Source organism: Salmo salar, chromosome 23 (genome assembly GCF_965601325.2).
Source record: "Salmo salar chromosome 23, fSalSal1, whole genome shotgun sequence".
NCBI classification, from domain to species: Eukaryota; Metazoa; Chordata; class Actinopteri; order Salmoniformes; family Salmonidae; genus Salmo; species Salmo salar.
Genome location: NC_138313.1, coordinates 53184396 through 53198849, shown reverse-complemented (window position 1 = coordinate 53198849; position 14454 = coordinate 53184396). Strand labels below are relative to the sequence as shown.

At 42.3% G+C, this 14454-nt stretch overlaps 1 protein-coding gene across 1 annotated transcript in view; it reads left to right on the top strand.

The window, feature by feature from the left end:
* The first annotated feature begins 375 nt into the window (after positions 1-375).
* Positions 376-14454, top strand: part of ca12 (carbonic anhydrase 12) — a 52962-nt gene continuing 38883 nt past the window's right edge. Inside the window, exons 1-2 of the mRNA XM_082968232.1 lie at positions 376-541; positions 3737-3757. Of these exons, the coding sequence (XP_082824358.1) occupies positions 406-541; positions 3737-3757 (157 nt within the window). The 5' untranslated portion in view covers positions 376-405. The remainder of the gene's footprint in view (positions 542-3736; positions 3758-14454) is intronic.

The following is a 14454-nucleotide window of genomic DNA, read 5'->3' as shown; positions in this document are numbered from 1 at the left end:
GAATTCTGAAGCGCTGTAATTCTCGTGACAACTTGGAGAGCCCCTCACATCTCCATAATTCCACCCGTAGACGTGTCCGCTGCACGTTGGAGAAATCTCAGCGCATCTACGCTATGATTCTGACGTCCTGTAATGGCTAGTGTGTCTACGGATTTTTTGCTGACGTTTTTCCACATTGCGCAAAAAAATGTTGAGTGTGCATAATTAACAGTTGCGGTCGTTGCTGATTCTGACCTGTCACAGGGTGACGAGGGACGGAGGGACGAGGTGGGGGGGAGGGACAGGGACAGCGGGGGGGGGGGGGGGGGGGGGGGGGGCACGACGACGATGTTGCTGTGGCTCTGACGTCATGGCGGGGCGCTATAACGAAGCCGACGGACTTCCAATAAAAGTCGGTGCATCCCAATGCGTCTGCTCCAAGACTGTTCCTGTTGCTGTTCTTCTGAAGTGGACCTGTGTAGAGACACAACGATGCAGACCCATAAACAGGACCTCTCGTCTCTTCTGATTGCTGTGGGAACTCTGTTGTCCGGATTGCATGGTAAGAATAACCTGTCGTCTCTTCTGATTGCTGTGGGCCACTCTGTTCTCGGGACTGCATGGATGATAAACCTGGACTTGACTCCAAAGTTTTTAGGACGTTGTAGACTTGATTAAATTGGTCCAACTCTGATTAGGAACTTTTATGCAGCTTTATATGCAGTGTACACGGCTATGGCTGTAGTATTGTTGTTGTTATTATGCATTCATGTTAACAACAAATAGAAAACACGTACCTGATAAACCTCTGTTAATCTATAAGATCACAAGAAATATATCACTGTTTCATGATATCAGATATTACCTTCATCTAAAAAAATAAAAAATAAAAAAACCCACAATACACTTCAGTTTGAGTGGTTACACTCAGAAATGATTTCTCTTAAATTGAGATATTGATAAAACTATGAATAATCAGTAGCGGTTATGTTTCACTCCCTTTATTCACATGGCACAGTAGTGATGGAAACAGATGGTGAGAGATGTAGGTGAGATGAGATGAAGGCCGAAGGCGGGTGTAATTCCTATCATTTAATCTCTGAGCATGTTGAATCCTGTTGAATCCTGTTCAGCTGATGATACAGTAGTTACTCTGTTTGTGCTCCGTACATTCAGCTGATAATAAGGCTAGTGTTTGAGTCAGTTGGTCTGCTTGGTACGGAAGCTGACCGGTACGGCCCAGAGCAGCAGGTTTTAGCCAATGGGAAGACCAGAGCAGTGGGTTTTAGCCAATGGGGAGACCAGAGCAGTATGTTTTAGCCAGTGGGAAGACCAGAGCAGTAGGTTTTAGCCAATGGGAAGACCAGAGCAGCAGGTTTTAGCCAATGGGAAGACCAGAGCAGCAGGTTTTAGTCAATGGGAAGACCCAGATTTTAGGCAATGGGAAGAAGCTTGTCTTGGAATAATTCAGCAGGCTTTATCCAAACTTTTATCCAAACTTTTATCCAAACAACAGTAGCCTTCAGTAGCCTTCAGCATCATTCAGCATCCTTCAGTAGCCTTCAGTAGCCTTCAGCATCCTTCAGTTGCCTTCAGTTTCCTTCAGTAGCCTTAAGCATCCTTCAGCATCATTCAGACTCCTTCAGTAACCTTCAGCATCCTCAAGTTGCCTTCAGTAACCTTCAGCATCATTCAGCATCCTTCAGTTGCCTTCAGAATCATTCAGTTTCCTTCAGTAGCCTTAAGCATCCTTCAGCATCCTTCAGTAACCTTCAGCATCATTCAGTGGCCTTCAACATCCTTCAGTAACCTTCAGCATCCTCCAGTAGCCTTCAGTAACCTTCATCATCCTCCAGTAGCCTTCAGTAGCCTTCAGCATTCTTCAGCATCATTCAGCATCCTTCAGTTGCCTTCAGTAGCCTTCAGTAGCCTTCAGCATTCTTCAGTAGCCTCCAGTATCCTTCGGTAGCCTTCAGCCTCCTTCAGTAGCCTTCAGCCTCCTTCAGTAGCCTCCAGTAGCCTTCAGCATCCTTCAGCATCCTCCAGCATCCTTCAGTAGCCTTCAGCATCCTTCAGTAGCCTTCAGCATCCTTCAGTAGCCTTCAGCATCCTTCAGTGGCCTTCAGCATCCTCCAGCATCCTTCAGTAGACTTCAGCATCCTTCAGTGGCCTTCAGCATCCTCCAGTAGCCTTCAGCATCCTTCAGCATCCTTCAGTAGCCTTCAGTAGCCTTCAGCATCCTTCAGTAGCCTTCAGCATCCTCCAGTAGCCTTCAGCATCCTTCAGTAGCCTTCAGCATCCTCCAGTAGCTTTCAGCCTCCTTCAGTAGCCTTCAGTAGCCTTCAGCCTCCTTCAGTAGCCTTCAGTAGCCTTCAGCCTCCTTCAGTAGCCTTCAGCCTCCTTCAGTAGCCTTCAGCCTCCTTCAGCCTCCTTCAGTAGCCTTCAGTCTCCTTCAGCCTCCTTCAGCCTCCTTCAGTAGCCTTCAGTAGCCTTCAGCCTCCTTCAGTAGCCTTCAGTAACCTTCAGCATCCTTCAGTAGCCTTCAGTAGCCTTCAGCATTCTTCAGTAGTCTCCAGTATCCTTCGGTAGCCTTCAGCCTCCTTCAGTAGCCTTCAGCCTCCTTCAGTAGCCTCCAGTAGCCTTCAGCATCCTTCAGCATCCTTCAGCATCCTCCAGCATCCTTCAGTAGCCTTCAGCATCCTTCAGTAGCCTTCAGCATCCTTCAGTGGCCTTCAGCATCCTTCAGTGGCCTTCATCATCCTCCAGCATCCTTCAGTAGACTTCAGCATCCTTCAGTGGCCTTCAGCATCCTCCAGTAGCCTTCAGCATCCTTCAGTAGCCTTCAGTAGCCTTCAGCATCCTTCAGTAGCCTTCAGCATCCTTCAGTAGCCTTCAGCATCCTCCAGTAGCCTTCAGCATCCTTCAGTAGCCTTCAGCATCCTCCAGTAGCTTTCAGCCTCCTTCAGTAGCCTTCAGTAGCCTTCAGCCTCCTTCAGTAGCCTTCAGTAGCCTTCAGCCTCCTTCAGTAACCTTCAGTAGCCTTCAGTAACCTTCAGCATCCTCCAGTAGCCTTCAGTATCCTTCATTATCCTTCAGTAGCCTTCAGCCTCCTTCAGCCTCCTTCAGCCTCCTTCAGTATCCTTCAGCCTCCTTCAGTAGCCTTCAGTCTTCAGTATCGCTTAGTGGGGTTCGTACATTGTTTGTAGTAATCTGTTGGATTTGAACCCATGACCTTGACGCTGACTCTATTGGAGAATTGCGACTCCATTTTTCCACCAGAAAACCCATAATTTGGTGTTTTGTTGATGTTGGTGGAAAACGCTTTCTCAGGCGCCGCTCCAGAATCTCCCATAAGCGTTCAATTGGCTTGGTTTACATAGAGGGGACGTTTATTTTGTTGTTGTCGCTGAGTTTAGTTTTCATGCTGATCGAAGCATTCAGTGACCAGTCATGCCCTGTGGATGAGGGGGGGGGGGGCCTTGTCATCTTGGATGAGGTCACTGCCATCAGGACATAAATGATTCACCACAGGACTTGATCCCTCAGAATGGCTGTTTACCTCTAAGGGGTTGAGTAGACCTAAAACCAGGTTAGGAAAATGCACCCCTCACACCATAACAGAGCCGCCAGAACCATCATTTACTCAAGTGTCTCCATTATTTTTGGCCGTTACATCAGATCAGACTGATATCTCGTCATATAACGACGATGGCATAAATATTATAATTATGTCTAATTTTTTCTGTTTCTGTTCCAGGTGCTAAATGGGCGTACACTGGTAAGTGGATGATTTATTTCTCTCTGATAACATGGTGATGTAGAGTTACCATGGGGATGTAGAGATAACATGGTGATGTAGAGTTACCATGGGGATGTAGAGTTACCATGGGGATATAGAGTTACCATGGGGATGTAGAGATACCATGGTGATGTAGAGTTACCATGGGGATGTAGAGTTACCATGGGGATATAGAGATAACATGGTGATGTAGAGTTACCATGGGGATATAGAGATAACATGGTGATGTAGAGTTACCATGGGGATGTAGAGTTACCATGGGGATATAGAGATAACATGGTGATGTAGAGTTACCATGGGGATGTAGAGTTACCATGGGGATATAGAGATAACATGGTGATGTAGAGTTACCATGGGGATGTAGAGTTACCATGGGGATATAGAGATAACATGGTGATGTAGAGTTACCATGGGGATGTAGAGTTACCATGGGGATATAGAGATAACATGGTGATGTAGAGTTACCATGGGGATGTAGAGTTACCATGGGGATATAGAGATAACATGGTGATGTAGAGATAATAGATGGTTATTATATCAATATGATGGTTATTATATCAATATGATGGTTATTATATCAATATGATGGTTATTATATCAATATGATGGTTATTATATCAATATGATGGTTATTATATTATATCAATATGATGGTTATTATATCAATATGATGGTTATTATATTATATCAATATGATGGTTATTATATCAATATGATGGTTATTATATTATATCAATATGATGGTTATTATATCAATATGATGGTTATTATATCAATATGATGGTTATTATATCAATATGATGGTTATTATATCAATATGATGGTTATTATATTATATCAATATGATGGTTATTATATCAATATGATGGTTATTATATCAATATGATGGTTATTATATCAATATGATGGTTATTATATCAATATGATGGTTATTAAATCAATATTTGTTTCCACCTCCATTTCTCACGTAATTAATTTTACCGACACAAAAAGATCCCACCATGATGAACAAAACTAAATTATCTGACAGCATTTATAAAATTGTCCCGGAACTTCCTGTTTCCGTCACAGCTGTCGTGATTTAAAAAAATATACTTTGGATGGAAATGTGTTTAGTGAGCTGAATGTATAAAAACATGTTGAGTAAAATTACAAATTCATATTTGCCTTCATTTAAAAAAAGGCAACTTAACCATTGCTTAATAAGTGTTATCCTGTGAGTTGGGTAGACTTCAGAAGGACAAGAAATTCAGTTAATGAGTAAACGTTTGTTCTCTCAACAAAATTAGCTCGAAGTGAGCTGAATTTGAAAAAGCATGTTGAGTAAAATTACAAATTCATATTTCCTTTAGAAGGCATGGGTCACTGTAGTATGTTGGGTCAACTACATTGAGCTCCAAAAATATTGGGACAGGGACATTTTAGTTTTTTGTTTCGGCTCTGTACTCCAGCACTTTGGATTTGAAATTATACAATGACTATGAGGTTAAAGTGCAGACTGTCAGCTTTAATGTGATGGTATTTTCATCCATAACGGTTGAACTGTTTAGAAATTACGGCACTTTTTGTACGTTGTCCCTCTATTTTAGGGGAGCAAAAGTATTTCCGCAATTGTAAGACAATCAGCTGCAAAATGATTGTGATGTTTTTTTTTTACAGTGTACTAGACTAAATTATTGTTTTGACTGTCTGCTTCACCTGTAGTCCTGGTGACATAGCCTGGTGACATAGCCTGATGGACCTGTCTGAGACTGTGGTCCTGGTGACATAGCCTGGTGACATAGCCTGATGGACCTGTCTGAGACTGTGGTCCTGGTGACATAGCCTGGTGACATAGCCTGATGGACCTGTCTGAGACTGTGGTCCTGGTGACATAGCCTGGTGACATAGCCTGATGGACCTGTCTGAGACTGTGGTCCTGGTGATATAGCCTGGTGACATAGCCTGATGGACCTGTCTGAGACTGTAGTCCTGGTGACATAGCCTGGTGACATAGCCTGATGGACCTGTCTGAGACTGTGGTCCTGGTGACATAGCCTGATGGACCTGTCTGAGACTGTAGTCCTGGTGACATAGCCTGGTGACATAGCCTGATGGACCTGTCTGAGACTGTGGTCCTGGTGACATAGCCTGGTGACATAGCCTGATGGACCTGTCTGAGACTGTAGTCCTGGTGACATAGCCTGATGGACCTGTCTGAGACTGTGGTCCTGGTGACATAGCCTGGTGACATAGCCTGGTGACATAGCCTATTGGACCTGTCTCAGACTGTAGTCCTGGTGACATAGCCTGATTGGACCTGTCTGAGACTGTAGTCCTGGTGACATAGCCTGATGGACCTGTCTGAGACTGTAGTCCTGGTGACATAGCCTGGTGACATAGCCTATTGGACCTGTCTCAGGCTGTAGTCCTGGTGACATAGCCTGGTGACATAGCCTATTGGACCTGTCTCAGACTGTAGTCCTGGTGACATAGCCTGGTGACATAGCCTATTGGACCTGTCTCAGGCTGTAGTCCTGGTGACATAGCCTGGTGACATAGCCTATTGGACCTGTCTCAGACTGTAGTCCTGGTGACATAACCTGGTGACATAGCCTGGTGACATAGCCTGGTGACATAGCCTATTGGACCTGTCTCAGGCTGTAGTCCTGGTGACATAGCCTGGTGACATAGCCTATTGGACCTGTCTCAGACTGTAGTCCTGGTGACATAACCTGGTGACATAGCCTGGTGACATAGCCTGGTGACATAGCCTATTGGACCTGTCTCAGGCTGTAGTCCTGGTGACATAGCCTGGTGACATAGCCTATTGGACCTGTCTCAGGCTGTAGTCCTGGTGACATAGCCTGGTGACATAGCCTATTGGACCTGTCTCAGACTGTAGTCCTGGTGACATAGCCTATTGGACCTGTCTGAGACTGTAGTCCTGGTGACATAGCCAATTGGACCTGTCTCAGACTGTAGTCCTGGTGACATAGCCTGATGGACCTGTCTCAGACTGTAGTCCTGGTGACATAGCCTGATGGACCTGTCTCAGGCTGTAGTCCTGGTGACATAGCCTGGTGACATAGCCTGGTGACATAGCCTATTGGACCTGTCTGAGACTGTAGTCCTGGTGACATAGCCTGGTGGACCTGTCTCAGACTGACTAGCTATCCCCCTCCCCCATCTCCAACGTCCGCATCCCTCTCCCAACACATGGTCTCAAACTGCATCATTTTGTTTCTCTCCGTCTCCCACACACTTTCAACGTTTAGATAATAAATAAATAATAAAGCGTTTGACCTTTTTATTGTGTTAACGACGGAGGACTGGTTGATTTCCACTTCTTAAGTATAGATCTACTGATCTACATATCATTATATCTACTGATCGACAAATCATACTAATATATCTGCTGATCTGCACATCATTATGTCTACTGATCTACATATCATTATATCTACTGATCTACATATCATTATATCTACTGATCTACATATCATTATATCTACTGATCTACATATCATTCTAATATATCTACTGATCTACACATCATTATATCTACTGATCTACATATCATTCTAATATATCTACTGATCTACATATCATTATATCTACTGATCTACATATCATTATATCTACTGCTCTACATATCATTATATCTACTGATCTACATATCATTATATCTACTGATCTACATATCATTCTAATATATCTACTGATCTACACATCATTATATCTACTGATCTACATATCATTCTAATATATCTACTGATCTACATATCATTATATCTACTGATCTACATATCATTATATCTACTGCTCTACATATCATTATATCTACTGATCTACATATCATTCTAATATATCTACTGCTCTACATATCATTATATCTACTGATCTACATATCATTCTAATATATCTACTGCTCTACATATCATTATATCTACTGATCTACATATCATTATATCTACTGATCTACATATCATTATATCTACTATCATTATATCTACTGATCTACATATCATTATATCTACTGATCTACATATCATTCTAATATATCTACTGATCTACATATCATTCTAATATATCTATTGATCTACATATCATTATATCTACTGATCTACATATCATTCTAATATATCTACTGATCTACATATCATTATATCTACTGATCTACATATCATTATATCTACTGCTCTACATATCATTATATCTACTGCTCTACATATCATTATATCTACTGATCTACATATCATTCTAATATATCTACTGATCTACATATCATTATATCTACTGCTCTACATATCATTATATCTACTGATCTACATATCATTATATCTACTGATCTACATATCATTATATCTACTGATCTACATATCATTATATCTACTGATCTACATATCATTCTAATATATCTACTGATCTACATATCATTATATCTACTGATCTACATATCATTATATCTACTGCTCTACATATCATTATATCTACTGATCTACATATCATTCTAATATATCTACTGATCTACATATCATTCTAATATATCTACTGATCTACATATCATTATATCTACTGATCTACATATCATTCTAATATATCTACTGATCTACATATCATTATATCTACTGATCTACATATCATTATATCTACTGCTCTACATATCATTATATCTACTGATCTACATATCATTCTAATATATCTACTGATCTACATATCATTCTAATATATCTACTGATCTACATATCATTATATCTACTGATCTACATATCATTATATCTACTGCTCTACATATCATTATATCTACTGATCTACATATCATTCTAATATATCTACTGATCTACATATCATTATATCTACTGCTCTACATATCATTATATCTACTGATCTACATATCATTATATCTACTGATCTACATATCATTATATCTACTGATCTACATATCATTATATCTACTGATCTACATATCATTATATCTACTGATCTACATATCATTCTAATATATCTACTGATCTACATATCATTCCAATATATCTACTGATCTACATATCATTCTAATATATCTACTGATCTACATATCATTCTTGATATATCATTTTACTACAGTACTTACAGCTGTTTTGTTACATACACATGTTACTACAGTGTTTTGTCATTATTCTATCTGGAATAAACCCAGATTTGTTATGGCAATGAGTTTATATTTCTGGAATAAACCCAGATTTGTTATGGCAATGAGTTTATATTTCTGGAATAAACCCAGATTTGTTATGGCAATGAGTTCATATTTCTGGAATAAACCCAGATTTGTTATGGCAATGAGTTCATATTTCTGGAATAAACCCAGATTTGTTATGGCAATGAGTTTATATTTCTGGAATAAACCCAGATTTGTTATGGCAATGAGTTCATATTTCTGGAATAAACCCAGATTTGTTATGGCAATGAGTTCATATTTCTGGAATAAACCCAGATTTGATATGGCAATGAGTTCATATTTCTGGAATAAACCCAGATTTGATATGGCAATGAGTTCATATTTCTGCTCTGCTCTTTTTACGGTCTAATATTTCTAGTGAATGCAGGAAATGATTGTGGTTGTATGGAGGTCCGTGGGTAGCTGGACCATCCTGTTAATTCATGAATTACGCCCGATTCATATTTAGACAGTGACAGCTCATTAATGACTGAGACACCGCCTGTCTGTCTGTCTGTCTGTCCGTCTGTATTTCTGTCAGGTTTATATATTGTGTTATCACACCCTCTAAGACCAAACGGGAAAAACACTTCCTAAGAGAAACAAAAACCGACAGGGTGCAGCTGTCATATTAACCGAGTTTATACAACTATGTCCGATCAGCAGACAACGAGTTTTTTTTTTTTTTTTAAACATTCGTTTTAAATGAGAGACAACACCTGTCTCCTATTCGTCTGTTAACTCTATTCACCAATCAGCAATCAGGTGACTGTTAGACAGTGGCACCCAGGAGAAAAAAAACACTTCCTGTTGTAACTTTCCTGAGAGAAACATTTGCAACAGAGTGGTGTTGTAATGTAGTGCTAATTCATTTAGATAAATGATATCTGAAATGTGGGAATGTGTTGGTCCCCTAGAATGTAGTCACAGATGATGCTTCCAGATTAGCAGTGGATATTGTGTAGTCTTAACGTGCTGTATACTCCACTTGTCCTAAAGGGTAACAAAAAAAATAATGGCCCGCCTGCACTAAACCCCTTAAAATAAAGCAGCTTAATTGAATTTTAATTAATTTTCTGAATTAATTTTAAACCTCAAATGTATTTTGCATGAAGAAACAACCTGTCATTCATCGAAAACTTTGTGAATATCTGAGTTTTCCTCTCTTCACAATGCAGAAAGACTGCATTTAAATCAGTGGACACCACTCGTTTTTATTACAACACACCTGTCAATAGTTGTTCTCTTTACTAAAGTAGAGGTTTATTATTATTATTATTATTATTGTTGTTATTATTGCTAAATGTACTGCATAGGTAAAAACATATTCTTTTTAGCAAGAGAGAGCACTTGTATAGCCTCCGAAAGTAGCAGAAATGTTCAGAAAGTAGTTTTGAATGCATTTTATTGAAGGGAAACAATACTAGTCTTCTCCCATTCTACGTGATATATTCTGTACAATGAGGAATTCAACTACAAAAAAAATATAAAAAGTGTGGAAGACTTTCAGTGGCGTCGTGGCACGAAAAAAAATAAAAATAAAAATAAATAAATAAATAAATCGCCCTTCCACTCTCTGTGGTCACTAAAGATCCCATGGTACTTATCGTAAGAGTAGGGGTGTTAACCCCTGGTGTCCTGGCTCTCTGTGGTCACTAAAGATCCCATGGTACTTATCGTAAGAGTAGGGGTGTTAACCCCTGGTGTCCTGACTCTCTGTGGTCACTAAAGATCCCATGGTACTTATCGTAAGAGTAGGGGTGTTAACCCCTGGTTTCCTGACTCTCTGTGGTCACTAAAGATCCCATGGTACTTATCGTAAGAGTAGGGGTGTTAACCCCTGGTGTCCTGACTCTCTGTGGTCACTAAAGATCCCATGGTACTTATCGTAAGAGTAGGGGTGTTAACCCCTGGTGTCCTGACTCTCTGTGGTCACTAAAGATCCCATGGTACTTATCGTAAGAGTAGGGGTGTTAACCCCTGGTGTCCTGACTCTCTGTGGTCACTAAAGATCCCATGGTACTTATCGTAAGAGTAGGGGTGTTAACCCCTGGTGTCCTGGCTCTCTGTGGTCACTAAAGATCCCATGGTACTTATCGTAAGAGTAGGGGTGTTAACCCCTGGTGTCCTGACTCTCTGTGGTCACTAAAGATCCCATGGTACTTATCGTAATAGTAGGGGTGTTAACCCCTGGTGTCCTGGCTCTCTGTGGTCACTAAAGATCCCATGGTACTTATCGTAAGAGTAGGGGTGTTAACCCCTGGTGTCCTGACTCTCTGTGGTCACTAAAGATCCCATGGTACTTATCGTAAGAGTAGGGGTGTTAACCCCTGGTGTCCTGACTCTCTGTGGTCACTAAAGATCCCATGGTACTTATTGTAAGAGTAGGGGTGTTAACCCCTGGTGTCCTGACTCTCTGTGGTCACTAAAGATCCCATGGTACTTATCGTAAGAGTAGGGGTGTTAACCCCTGGTTTCCTGACTCTCTGTGGTCACTAAAGATCCCATGGTACTTATCGTAAGAGTAGGGGTGTTAACCCCTGGTGTCCTGGCTCTCTGTGGTCACTAAAGATCCCATGGTACTTATCGTAAGAGTAGGGGTGTTAACCCCTGGTGTCCTGACTCTCTGTGGTCACTAAAGATCCCATGGTACTTATCGTAAGAGTAGGGGTGTTAACCCCTGGTGTCCTGACTCTCTGTGGTCACTAAAGATCCCATGGTACTTATCGTAAGAGTAGGGGTGTTAACCCCTGGTGTCCTGACTCTCTGTGGTCACTAAAGATCCCATGGTACTTATCGTAATAGTAGGGGTGTTAACCCCTGGTGTCCTGACTCTCTGTGGTCACTAAAGATCCCATGGTACTTATCGTAAGAGTAGGGGTGTTAACCCCTGGTGTCCTGACTCTCTGTGGTCACTAAAGATCCCATGGTACTTATCGTAATAGTAGGGGTGTTAACCCCTGGTGTCCTGACTCTCTGTGGTCACTAAAGATCCCATGGTACTTATCGTAAGAGTAGGGGTGTTAACCCCTGGTGTCCTGGCTCTCTGTGGTCACTAAAGATCCCATGGTACTTATCGTAAGAGTAGGGGTGTTAACCCCTGGTTTCCTGACTCTCTGTAGTCACTAAAGATCCCATGGTACTTATCGTAAGAGTAGGGGTGTTAACCCCTGGTGTCCTGACTCTCTGTGGTCACTAAAGATCCCATGGTACTTATCGTAATAGTAGGGGTGTTAACCCCTGGTGTCCTCACTCTCTGTGGTCACTAAAGATCCCATGGTACTTATCGTAATAGTAGGGGTGTTAACCCCTGGTGTCCTCACTCTCTGTGGTCACTAAAGATCCCATGGTACTTATCGTAAGAGTAGGGGTGTTAACCCCTGGTGTCCTGACTCTCTGTGGTCACTAAAGATCCCATGGTACTTATCGTAAGAGTAGGGGTGTTAACCCCTGGTGTCCTGGCTCTCTGTGGTCACTAAAGATCCCATGGTACTTATCGTAAGAGTAGGGGTGTTAACCCCTGGTGTCCTCACTCTCTGTGGTCACTAAAGATCCCATGGTACTTATCGTAAGAGTAGGGGTGTTAACCCCTGGTGTCCTCACTCTCTGTGGTCACTAAAGATCCCATGGTACTTATCGTAAGAGTAGGGGTGTTAACCCCTGGTGTCCTGACTCTCTGTGGTCACTAAAGATCCCATGGTACTTATCGTAAGAGTAGGGGTGTTAACCCCTGGTGTCCTGACTCTCTGTGGTCACTAAAGATCCCATGGTACTTATCGTAATAGTAGGGGTGTTAACCCCTGGTGTCCTGGCTCTCTGTGGTCACTAAAGATCCCATGGTACTTATCGTAAGAGTAGGGGTGTTAACCCCTGGTGTCCTGGCTCTCTGTGGTCACTAAAGATCCCATGGTACTTATCGTAAGAGTAGGGGTGTTAACCCCTGGTGTCCTGACTCTCTGTGGTCACTAAAGATCCCATGGTACTTATCGTAATAGTAGGGGTGTTAACCCCTGGTGTCCTGACTCTCTGTGGTCACTAAAGATCCCATGGTACTTATCGTAAGAGTAGGGGTGTTAACCCCTGGTGTCCTGACTCTCTGTGGTCACTAAAGATCCCATGGTACTTATCGTAATAGTAGGGGTGTTAACCCCTGGTGTCCTGGCTCTCTGTGGTCACTAAAGATCCCATGGTACTTATCGTAAGAGTAGGGGTGTTAACCCCTGGTGTCCTGGCTCTCTGTGGTCACTAAAGATCCCATGGTACTTATCGTAAGAGTAGGGGTGTTAACCCCTGGTGTCCTGACTCTCTGTGGTCACTAAAGATCCCATGGTACTTATCGTAAGAGTAGGGGTGTTAACCCCTGGTGTCCTGACTCTCTGTGGTCACTAAAGATCCCATGGTACTTATCGTAAGAGTAGGGGTGTTAACCCCTGGTGTCCTGACTCTCTGTGGTCACTAAAGATCCCATGGTACTTATCGTAATAGTAGGGGTGTTAACCCCTGGTGTCCTGACTCTCTGTGGTCACTAAAGATCCCATGGTACTTATCGTAAGAGTAGGGGTGTTAACCCCTGGTGTCCTGACTCTCTGTGGTCACTAAAGATCCCATGGTACTTATCGTAAGAGTAGGGGTGTTAACCCCTGGTGTCCTGGCTCTCTGTGGTCACTAAAGATCCCATGGTACTTATCGTAAGAGTAGGGGTGTTAACCCCTGGTGTCCTGACTCTCTGTGGTCACTAAAGATCCCATGGTACTTATCGTAAGAGTAGGGGTGTTAACCCCTGGTGTCCTGACTCTCTGTGGTCACTAAAGATCCCATGGTACTTATCGTAAGAGTAGGGGTGTTAACCCCTGGTGTCCTGACTCTCTGTGGTCACTAAAGATCCCATGGTACTTATCGTAAGAGTAGGGGTGTTAACCCCTGGTGTCCTGACTCTCTGTGGTCACTAAAGATCCCATGGTACTTATCGTAAGAGTAGGGGTGTTAACCCCTGGTGTCCTGACTCTCTGTGGTCACTAAAGATCCCATGGTACTTATCGTAAGAGTAGGGGTGTTAACCCCTGGTGTCCTGACTCTCTGTGGTCACTAAAGATCCCATGGTACTTATCGTAATAGTAGGGGTGTTAACCCCTGGTGTCCTGACTCTCTGTGGTCACTAAAGATCCCATGGTACTTATCGTTAGAGTAGGGGTGTTAACCCCTGGTGTCCTGACTCTCTGTGGTCACTAAAGATCCCATGGTACTTATCGTAAGAGTAGGGGTGTTAACCCCTGGTGTCCTGACTCTCTGTGGTCACTAAAGATCCCATGGTACTTATCGTAAGAGTAGGGGTGTTAACCCCTGGTGTCCTGACTCTCTGTGGTCACTAAAGATCCCATGGTACTTATCGTAAGAGTAGGGGTGTTAACCCCTGGTGTCCTGGCTAAATTCCCAATCTGGACCTCATACCATCACAGCCACCTAATCATCCCCAGTTTCCAATTAGCTCATTCATCCC